Source organism: Rattus rattus, chromosome 6, assembly GCF_011064425.1.
Source record: "Rattus rattus isolate New Zealand chromosome 6, Rrattus_CSIRO_v1, whole genome shotgun sequence".
NCBI classification, from domain to species: Eukaryota; Metazoa; Chordata; class Mammalia; order Rodentia; family Muridae; genus Rattus; species Rattus rattus.
Window position 1 is genome coordinate 60,380,791 of NC_046159.1, and position 11,635 is coordinate 60,392,425.

General features: G+C 47.0%; 1 protein-coding gene across 2 annotated transcripts; it reads left to right on the forward strand.

Annotated features, from left to right (window-relative positions):
* The first annotated feature begins 5,862 nt into the window (after positions 1–5,862).
* Positions 5,863–9,575, forward strand: LOC116903560 (probable N-acetyltransferase CML6). 2 transcript variants are annotated; one of them, XM_032906177.1, is made up of 2 exons: positions 5,863–8,115; positions 8,732–9,575. In XM_032906177.1, exon 2 carries the CDS (start codon positions 8,792–8,794, stop codon positions 9,458–9,460), a length of 669 nt encoding a protein of 222 aa, XP_032762068.1. In that variant the 5' UTR covers positions 5,863–8,115; positions 8,732–8,791; the 3' UTR covers positions 9,461–9,575. The 2 variants fall into 2 exon arrangements, with proteins under 2 accessions (XP_032762068.1, XP_032762069.1); XM_032906178.1 differs by having other exon boundaries at positions 6,049–6,248.
* Positions 9,576–11,635: the final 2,060 nt, after the last annotated feature.

An 11,635-nucleotide genomic window follows, 5' to 3' on the forward strand; every position in this document is an offset into this window, starting at 1 on the left:
CCATTTCCTTAACGTTTTGCCTCATTCATTCATTTCTCCATGTTCTGCTGATTATGTCACAAATTCACCCTCCATATCTGATAGCATTATAAACCGTCTCAGTGAGTGATGCGCCCTTTTGCTTTGACTCCTTTGCTGAAGCTTCTTAAAATGTCCCAGTTAGGTGCCAAGTCCAGGTGTTAGGGCTGCCATGGTGGAGGATCATAGACTAAGGGATGTAATCTATAGGAATCTTTTGTTTCTCATAGTTCTAGAAACTGGGAAGGATGGAGTCAGCAAGAATTTGTTTTTTGTAGATGACTGGTACCTCACCATCTTCTTGTGGCCTTCTTTGTCTTCACATCTCCCCCACTCAAGCACTCCCTCCTTTCTTATGATGTCCTGAGATGCGTCCTCTGCTCTCTCTTCTCAAAGATGCCAAGTCATCAGATTCAGACTCACTGTGGCGACCTCATGTTAACGCCTTTGCCTCTTGAAAGACGTCCCCAAATGCAGTGATGTTTCAGATACTGGGGCTTAGAACGCTACCAGGAATTTGAGGAAACACTACTGTCCATAGGAGGCACACTTGTGTTCCTTACACATGGGACACAGCTCCCGACCTGAGCTCTCTTCCCTCTTGTCATTTCTTACAACCCACTTATGTGCCCTGGGCCCAGGGTCCTCCTTTCATGACTATAATTTCCCATTTGATCATTATGTCCTTCAGCGGGTTCTCAGGGAAGGGTGGGGGGGATAACAGCCGAGCCACAGAAATGGATGTTTGATTCTCTGCTCCTGTCCTTTAATTAGCTACAGTATTTTTATTTTTATTTAACCTTTTCATGTTAATCTCCAGCATTTTTCTTCTGATACATAGGGGTTGTAGATGCTGAGGTTGACCAGGACCTTAAGCATACTAGACATGTACTCTGTCATTGAACTATACCGCCAGCCTTCTGACCTATATATGTGATGTATATAAACGTGATAAAAATATAAAAGATAAAGCATTTTTTGATATTTAAATATATTACATATATGATTTTTTTTTTTTTAAAAAAAGATACGGGTTCAGTTTATTCTGCAGGCTAGCCTTGAACCCAGGGCTCCACCGTCCATCTGCCCAGTCTCCTAGCATGTGGGAGTTCATGCCCAGCTCTAAATTTTAATTCCTAAGAGTTATTAGCTCATTCTTTTCTTAAAAAACAATAATCACAGTATATTTCTTGGTTATTACATGTTTACTACACTCAAATTACGGAGGGAGGTTCCGTGTAGGAGTCTAATTTCCAGTAAAACTTAAAGCTTCCCAGAATTGTGTCCAAACAAATTCCTGTGTTCTTTCCTACTGAAGTGTCAAATGGCTTATGGCCTTGGGGAAGGGACTGCCAAGGCTTTCTGTACCTGGCTGCAAGCTGACTTTTCCTTCAATGTTTACCTCTCTGAATGCCAGCCATTTTGCACTCATACTCTGTCTTGAATGTTGTCCTTTGTCTGTAATCTGTCTCTGGTCTCTGAGCTAGGCATTCGTGTATGAACCACTCTCTAGAAAGTCTTCTCCTTCAACCCTACCCCAGTGAATTATCTTTCTGCAGTGTATTCTGTGTACGCTGAACTAAAATACTACTTCAGGTTCTGTGCCACCATGTCAGAGTAGCACAGTATGACAGTACCTTTTTGCAGGGAAGGATACACCCTGTCTTGCCTTTGCAAATGAGTCTTAAAATTCCCAAGCTAAATCTTTAATCCCAGCACTTGGAAAACAGAGGCAGGCAGATCTCTGAATACAGGCCAGCTTGGTCTACAGAGGGAGTTCCAGGACAGCCAAAGCTACACAGAGAAGCCCCATCATGAAAATGGGAAAAAAAATTCCCAGGCCAAGTAGGACAGATTGACTCTGGTCATCATGGTAACTCTGGCACCACCACACCACGTTCTATCTTTTATTATAAAATATAACCCCACTTCCAACTACAGGGGATGGGACACAGACGACCATGGCATCTGGCTCCCTGAGCTGCTGCCAGAGGGTGAGGTGAGGAGACAGAAGTGGGGAGGACCAGAGGCACCTAGCAAGCAACACCCTTGTTCTGCCTTGGGTTACTTGCACGGTTTCATCTAATGAGCCTTCCAGAGAAAGTCCGGACGGAATATCACGCCAGGGAGCCTGGCACTTACTAAAGCAGTGCACACATTGTATCCCGTGGCTGTGTTGTCCCCTGCCTCAGACCTTTCCTCACCACTCTGTACATCACAGAAATGCCAATGACTTAATTCTCATCTCCAGCCCTGCTTTCTGAAGGACCTCCAGTGTTTATGGGTCACACGCTCTTAACCTTACACGACTGATAGACCCGGTCTCTCACCAACTCACACGCTACAAAGACTTGGACCTTTTGAGAAAACCCGTGTCAGTTACATGGACAGAACAATTTATCAGTACCTAAGGTTTCATTTGGGGTTATATTTGCGTGACATGGAGAAGAGTTTTAGAATCTGGAGTAAGACTATATTTAGTTTAACAACCAGCACAGTTGTGACTGTTTATGCAAGGCCCATCTCACAGCATAGCACAGTTACACCTTCTGAACCGTCTTGCACATGCTGGATAATGGTCTCCTTGCATCTGTAGGAAGAAGGGTCATTAGCTCGAGGTAGCTTTTTTTTTTTTTAAGAAAACTAAAACAAATTTCTGTGTGCATCCTGACTCCACCCTCTAACTCCCGTCTGCTTCACAGCTCTTCCCACCAGCCCAGCCCTGGCAACTGCTGATCCAGTTTTTCTCTGACCTTTTCTCAAATGCCGTGCAGGGGAAATCAGGATGTAGGCTGCTGAGTGGGGTCTCGCGTTTGGCTACTGGCTTTAAGGTCTGTGTTACAGGATGGATCAGCGGTCACTTCCCTCTGTTGCTGAGTTGTTCTACTCTATGGTTATCTTGCACTTTGTTTAATCACCAACCAGATAAAAGATATTTAGGTTGTAGGGGTTTTTTAATTTTTAAATTTAAATATAACATTTTTATATAGGATTTTATGTAAATACCTTCCCTTTCCCCTCCCCGTGGAGTGGAATGCTGCCATGTATGTTTAACTTTATAATAAATTGTCAAACTTTCCCAAACAGTTGTACTATTTTGTATTCTACCAACAAGAAATGAGTGTTCCAGTTACACCTCACTAGCAGTTAGTAGTGTGCATGTGTTGGGGGTGCAGGGGGGCTATCCTCAGAAGGTTCTGTCCACCGTGAGAACTTGGTTGTTTTAGTTGGTTGGTTGGGTTGGGGGTTTTTTGGTTGGTTGGTTGGTTGGTTGGGGGGGGGGTTTTTTGGTTGGTTGGTGGGTGGTTGGTTGGTGGGTTGGTTGGTTGGTTGGTTGGTTGGTTGGGTTGGGGGTTTTTTGGTTGGTTTTGTTTTTGTTTTTTGGGGTTCGGTTGCTTGAGACAGGCTTTCTCTGTGTAGGTCTGCCTGCCTGTCTCTGGAGTGCTGGGATTAAAGGCATGTACCACCATACCCAGCTCCACATTGTTTTGTGGGGGTTGGGGGTTGTTTGTTTGGGACAGGGTGTTGCATTGGCGTAGAGCTTGCCTGAGTACTTGTCCCCCACCTCTCTATCCCTACTGAGCTATCTCTAACTCAAATTTTAGCTATTTTGATTTAGAAAGATAGGTTGTCTCACTGTGCTTTTGAAATTATTTTAAAGATACAATGGATATATTTTACAGGTGTTTAAAATTGCTTTGTATGTGTGGTAGTTTGAATAAGTATGGCCCCCATAGAGTCATGTGTTTGCTTGGCCCGTAGGGAGTGGCACTATTAGGAATGTGGCCTGGGAGAAACCGTGTCACTGTGGGGGCAGGCTTTGAGGCCTAGGCCTGTGGTCTAGCTACAGCCAGTGTGTCTGCTGCCTTCAGATCAGGATGCAGAACGCAGCTCTTTCTCCAGCACTCTGCCATACTTCTGCCATGACAGTAACGAACTAAACCTCTGACATTGTAAGCCAGCCCCAAATAAACGCTTTTCTTTATAAGAGCTGCCATGGTCACGATGTCGCTTCACAGCAACAAAATCAGAACTATGCACGTGTCTATGAAGCCATGATGAAATCACAGCAAATCTGAACCCTCTCCATCCAGACCCTTTCCAAAGAGTTACTGATCTCCGTGGCAGTCCCGGAAGAATCGGAGTCATAGTGTGAACTCTTCCTATGTCTGCCTGCTGTTACAACCTCAGATAACCGTTCCTCAGGAGCTCTATATTTTGTTTGAGATAGCATCTCACCAGGTAACTGGTGACCTGGAGCTTACTATGTAGACCAGGCTAGCCTTAACCCCACAGAGGTCACCTACCTCTGCCTCCTGAGTGCCGGGATTAAAGGTGTACACACCCAGCTCCCAATCTGTCATTTTATCTCTTTTTGAGGCCGGTCTTGCCGTCCTTGGAACTTACCCAACAAACTAGGCTGGCTGGCCACTGACCCGGGGGCTCCATTGCTTCTGCCTTACTTGAGCTGGGATTACAAGCACACAACATGACCCCAGGACTCCACTCGGCCTTTTTCTTTTAATGTGGGTTTTAGGGGTCCAACTCAGGTATCTAATTTGGAAAGCAAGCACTTTATTAATCCCCCAGGGTTCACTTCAATTTTTAAAAACTTTTTTTAAATGTTTTTATCATTATATACAGAACTTTAATATATGAAGCTGTGTCTTTTGGCTTTAGTTTTACATTTCTCCTGTTGAGATAAATCTATTTGTGAAGTATGTTTTATTTTGAATGTTTACTTCATCCATGACTGAGGTTGAAGGCTGAGTCTCTTTTCATATGGTCTGTTTTTTTTCCCTGACATTTTTGTTAAGTGTTTATAATGTATTAGCTAGGTTTTTTTTTTCTTTTTTTTTTTTTTCAGGGCTGGGGATCGAACCCAAGACCTTGCGCTTCCTAGGCAAGCGCTCTACCACTGTTAGCTAGGTTTTCTTCACTTACTGTATAGATTATATTATACTGTGTAGATGGTATGGATGACAGACTTATGTCATTATGAATTTAAAAATTAAAAGCAAATTGAGGTTGTAGCTCAGTGGTAGTTTGTCTCCTAGCATAAAATTCAGGGTTCCGCACACAGTTTGTAAGCCTGCAAGCCAGTTTTCTCACAATTCTTAAACTGTTGTCCCAAGTGCTGCTCTCCCAGATACAAGCAAGACTTCCCCAGCTCCTCCAGTCACTGATTCTTTCTGTTGTGCTTTCCCCACTATCCTAATTAGGAGAGAAAGCCCGCAGCCTAAGGCTTCCACTCTTCCCTTTGTTTTTAGTGCACATACCACCAGATACCTTCCATGTAAACAAAGTTTTGACAAAAACAAAAACACGCCAACTAAGGAAAATAGGAAACAGGTTATGGCACGTTTAGTCTGGCTGGGAAGCTCAAGGGTCACACACGACCTTCCTAGCCCACTCTACATATAAAGACCATACTTAATGTTGGGTAAGTCCCGGAAGCAAGTCGCTGAGGAGGGCTCTGGTGTCCAGGGGTGTACCCAGTGACTGGTGGGACAACGGGAAGCAAAGTGAGAAATGATTGTGGGGTCTCTAGTAGTGGAAAAGTGTGCTCACTTTATTTAGGCTAATACTTTTCTTATCACAGCAAGAAAGTGATTGCATCTCTCAAATAAACCTTCAGTAGATTTTACAAACTGACCCCAACTTCCAGGCTCCACCCACAGGAAGGTTTGAACAGGAAGGTTAGGACTAGACTATTTCTTCTCCAGCACAAGCTGCCCTCACACAGGGAGGAGTCAGCGGAAGCACTACTCTGGATGTTGACCTCCACTTGGGCGGAGACAGCACTTCTGAAAGTGGAGGGATTTGCTTCCGGGAGACGATCGGCCAAGCCGCGTGGCAAAATGGTAGTGGGTTCCGCCCAGACGGAGCCATAGCTCTTTCCGTGCAGTGACCGTTTTGAGAGCGAAGTGTGCATGTCTTCGCCAGTGTATGTCGCGAACCCTCCCAAGCTGCGGGTGGAGAGCGACATAGTCTCAGGAGTGCGGCTCCGGCCCGAAGGCCACTGCGCGCGCCGGGGCGCCCCCTGCTGGCGATACCGGAGGCTGAGGCTGGAGGAGCCGCGTGTGGACCGCACAGCCACAGCCAGGCCCAGTGCTGGGAGGGAGGCGCTTCAGAGAGTCGCCCCCACGCCCGGCTTTAGGGGGCCAGCGGACTTGACGGAGGAAGCCTGGAGCACAGGGACGCCTTGTTGGAAAGCCTGACCAACCTAAGTGAAGGCAGGCCATGCCATCAGGGCTAGAGAGGAGTCAGGCAGGGTCCAGACTCTACTTGCGGGATCCGGTGACATAAAGTTAGGGCTTTAGCTTCAGCTCTGACTTCCTCCTGAAGGACCTGGTGACCATCGGGATAGACCAGTTTGCATATTGGTGGCCTGTTATTGTGTATCAGGAACTATTTACAAATATCCCCTTCCCCTTTTGTGTTAAAAACCTTAGACAATTCCAGCAAATCAGAAATGAACATTTAATTTTGGTATTTGTTCTTTTCACTATTTTGTCTTTGTGTACAGGTTTTTAAAAGCACTATAGTTAGTGCTCCATGGATATAGTCCCTAGCACTTGGGAGAAGCAAGAGTCTTGTGAGTTCCAGACCAGCCTGAGCTATGTGATAAAACCTTCAAAATATCCAAAGAATTGCAACAAGGGTGCCCAGGGGTGACCAGCTATAAAATAGTTGACACCTTTGGATCACCTTTCAGCGACCAAAAGCTTTCTTTTTTGTTTAATACTTGCTCAAATAAGGAAAAGAAAAATTCCATGGTTTAGCTGTACTTGTGTGCTTCATGCATTTTCATTCGTGTAACTTAATTGGATGTGATTGCTGTTTGCATTGCTGTGAGCATTGCAGGTCTAGTCTGGGGATGGGAAGGAAGTGCTTGGGTTGGATCCAGGGCTTTGTGTCAGTACACATGGAGTAGTAACAAAAATAATTTTATGGTTAGGGGTCACCAAAGCATGTACTAAAGGGTCGCAGCACTAGGAAGGTTGAGAAACCGTAGATTAGATGCACAGCTGCAGGCTGGTCCCTGTCTGTGGAGCTGTCTCCTGCTTATCCCTAGCCAAATAGTGCTGATTCCTTGTCATTTCTGCCCTAAATGCACCTCAAGGTGATTAGGACTTCACTGTCTGGCCTGTGTCATAATGGACAGGTCACATGAATCTTGGGCACACTGCTGATGCTGATAAAGGTTCATCTTGCAAACAGTAACCTACTAGGCCCACAGTGTTTTGTGCAGAGAAGACCTTGAGTAATTAAGGAACATGTTGTCCTTATGTCTAACTTAGCTATTCGACAGGGTTCCTCTTGGGAGTCAGCACTGATTGAGTATTAATTTCCAGAACACCTTGTTGGTCAGGGACTTTAACAGCATGCAGCCTGCACACCTGAGAGCCTTGTCTTGCCAGGGCTGCCCTCACGCCTCCACTATCATCAGCTTCCCAGCTAAACGTAATCATGGCCTCATGTGCATCTGGAATAGGATGTCTGCACTACTTGACTGTGTGCAGGTCCTTTGGTCCCTGCTGGTGTTAGTCACTCCTTTCTCAAGGATGGTCCAGCCTCAGGAGCATACTTGCTTTGCTCCTGTCACTGCTCAGGAGACCAACCTTTCCTGAGGTGTTGGCTCTGGGCGTCCTTTCTGAAAAACCTCACTACTTTCATCCTGACATCTCAGTATCTTCTCTGGTCCTTGTTACAGCTGGGAGGCTCTCCCATTCTCTCCTGGCTTCAGAACTCCCTCAACCTGCTGTAGCTTCTCTATCTCTTTCAGAGAACCTGCTTGTCAAGCAACAGCGGGCCTGGGTAAAATGGGATAGCCCAGTCCTCATTAGCCTTCAGGCCAGGGTTTGGGGCAAAGGCAGAAAGCATCCCTTCCACAGGGACAATCGGTAGAGAAAGATGCCCTTCTATTTTGTCTTAGGGAAGCAACAGCTCAGCTAACCCATGTGAAAAGCATGATGTGTAAGCTCTGAACAGCCCCTAGAGCTCATGTAGCTGTCCCTGTCCAGGGCCCACCATCTGGGCAGCCACTCAGCTGGGGATGACAAAGGACACTATGACTGAGTGAAGGTGATGGAGGTGAGGAGGACAACTCGGGAAACCTTAGGATCTATTTTATCAGGATCAGGACAGCATAGAGAAAAGTCCTGCGGTAACAGCCTCGTTGCTATGGGAGGACAGCTGACATCAGGCCACTCTGAGCAGTTATGTGCAGGGACCAAGCTGACTTCTAAAAAGGGCAGAGAGATGCTGCAGCCTGAGGTACTGGAGTAGTAAGCTGGGTGGCAACCACATCCTACTTTTCTCTATTAATTATTAGCCCAGACTTCGGAGGTGAATGGACATGACCGACCTGCTGTCATTGGTCAGCTCTATGACCCTGGGTTTTAAGTTAACAAATGTTCAGGAGCCAGTTAAGGAAGTGCAAGGTCAGGCCTGCTCACAGCTGTCAGAAAACTCTTATTAGACTGTCTCCACTGAATGCCACCAGAAGCTGATGCCATTCCGGACACTCTAGGTTGTGTAGTTGCGGGTAAGAAGAGAGGGATGTAGTCAGGTGTTACTGAACAGACATTCTCCCAGTGTTAGTGTCCTGCTTGCCCTCTGATGACCCTCGAGCAGGGCCTACATAGGTCTGGGGAGGTCTGGGTTGAGAGGGAGGTCAGGGGACTCACATGGCTTCTCTCTTTTGTAGGACTCAGGGAAGGAGTGTGGGCAAGTGAATGCTGAGATTTGAGACCCAGAAGTTTCTCCCATGGTTTCTTATCACGTCTGCGAGTACCAAGACAGCGACTATAAAAGTGTTGTGGATGTGTTTACCAAGGGTGCAGAAGAGTATATCCCCTCCACCTTCCGCCACTTGCTGCTGCTGCCCCAAACCCTCCTACTCTTACTTGGGGTGCCCCTTGCCCTGGTCCTGGTGTCTGGCTCCTGGCTGCTGGCTGTTGTATGCATCTTCTTTCTGCTTCCATTTTTGTGGTTCCTTGCTGGACAGCCCTGGAAGAATTATGTGTCCAAATGCTTACACACAGACATGGCTGACATCACCAAGTCTTATCTGAGTGATCGTGGCTCAGGTTTCTGGGTGGCTGAGTCTGGGGGGCAGGTAGTGGGCACAGTGGGTGCTCTGCCAGTCAAGGAGCCTCCATCAGGGAGGAAGCAGCTGCAGCTCTTCCATCTGGCTGTGTCCTCACAGCATCGAGGACAGGGGATAGCGAAAGCACTGGTCAGAACTGTGCTCCAGTTTGCACGGGACCAGGGCTACACTGATGTTGTCCTTGAGACTAGCACCATGCAGATAGGTGCTGTGACCCTCTACCTGGGCATGGGCTTCCAGAAGACAGGCCAACGCTTCCCGAGTGTGCTCTGGAGCTTAGTGGGTCTTCGTTTTGTTCAACTACATTACTCCTTCCCTTCTGCCTAGGAAGGGGGGCTGTGACCTTGAGTTCCTGTGGAGCAAGCACGCTTCCCTGCACTCTGCTACAGGAACCAGTGAACCCTGTCATGTCAGTGTGGTTAACAATAAAACCTTGTTGCTGTGCACCAGATTCTGATGCATGTGATGGCTGAGTTGGGGTTTCTGGCAGGCCTGTGTATTGATGAGCCCAACATCACGGTTGCATTAGGAGAAAATGCAAAATGTTATGTATTTCACTTACAAGTCTGTGGACCAGAAGTTTCTGCAGGTCTGGTGGGAACAGCTCTCCAAGCTCACCTGTGCAAACATCTAAGCTAGCTGAAGAGCCAGATGACTTTGCGCCTAGTAGTTCCAGCAAGCCAGCTGGGCAAGGATCAAGAGCCTTGAGAACAGCCAAAGTTAAGGCAAAGTAGAAAGACAAAGGTATCACCTGCAGAACATGCAGGACTTGGAGACAAATGGAGATTGTGCTTGCACGATCTGAACAGTCAGACCAGAACTGGGTGCAGAAATGGGTGCAGAACTGAGAAAAGGACCGGCAGAGGTATTTTTTTGTGAGTAGGAAGTTGGTGAGGACAGAGTAAGGACTGATTCTATGGGGGAGATGACTCACGACAGCCAGTGTTGTAGAGCTGCTGTTGTGGGCTATCTCACAGGCCAGCATCACTTTAAGTAGGCCTAACATAAAACTCTCCATTTCTAAAAGGATACGGGGATGAATGCACCCTACATCTGGCACAGCTGGAATTCAGGCTGGAGCTAGCCCGAGTTCAAAGCCTCAGGAACTCCAGAAATGTAGGTGCCTTGTGCATGATTGTGCCATCTCGCAAACCTGACTCAAGGCTGTGATGGGATATGATACTGTGCTTACATATGCAAGGCTAGCCCTCCCTCCCAGCCAGTTCCTCTGCAATATTGGGGTACTATTAGAGATGTGAGGTATTTTGCTCTCTCCTACCCTAAGCCAGAGACTGCTGATCATGGAGATCCAGGTATCCCTAAGTCAGTAATCTGTGACACTTGGGCATTACTGGGGATTCTGTTTCATCCTGGCATTACCTCTGATACAGTTCAACTCTAGAGGGGTCAGTCAAGTCAAACCTTGCCACTAACCAATTTCAGTTACACAGAGACCCCTTGCTATGCCCCTCCAAACACCCATGACTTGGTTACTAGGACTATATGCCTCACCCTCTCTTGCCATGTGGCTCTCCTTGACCCTGGCTGGCCTTGATGGTCATTGAAGTATGTTCTGTCTGTGGTCACTAAGGACAGCCTCCTTAGGCTTCTGTGAGACCTTCTCCATCACGTAAAGCCGGGCAGTATCAACCTTAGGACTCTGCATCCCCTGAGCTAACATTCTAATTGCATACTCAGTGTGGTCCTTGTGACAGCCCATATGAGGCAGGGACACTGAGATTATGCACTCCCTCCCCATCATAGTAAGAAAAAGAATCAAGATTTCTTTCATTTTGGACAATCTTGGGCAAGTGTGTAAGAGTCACCTATTCTTTGTTCTGTATCATTCTCTACGCCCCCACCCTGCCCCCCAACCCCATGGAGCAGTCTTGTCTGACTGCTCAAGAGGTGTGACTCAGAAAGGAATTCTGGGTATGGGGTATGTCTTAGTTAGGGTTTGACTGCTGCAAACAGACAATGACCAAGGCAACTCTCATAAGGACATTTAATTGGGGCTGACTTACAGGTTCAGAGTTTCAGTCCATTATCATAAAGGCAGGAGCATGACAGTGTCTAGGCAGGCATGGTGCAAGAGCTGAGAGCTCTACATCTTCATCTGAAGGCCACCAAGAAAAGACTGGCTCCCAAGCCCATGCCCACAGTGACACACTATTCCCAACTCTGTCAAGGCCATACCTACTCCAACAAGGCCATACCTCCTAATAGTGCCACTCCCTAGGCCAAGTGTATTCAAACCACCACAGGGTAACCTAGAGAACAACCCTAGAACTGCACTCTGAGAGGGTTCCGGGCTTTTCAGACTAGGAGCTCTAGAGAGGTCTGAAGGAGCAGAACTGACTGGGCTTGGGGGAAGAACATGGAGTCACCATTTTAAAACTTGTATGAAAGAAAAGAGGTGATCAATATGGTCTCTCCCGTGTGGATGCTTTCAAGGTACACTGCCCTCCCCAGAGCTTCTGCCCAGCTGCACGGTAACCTGGA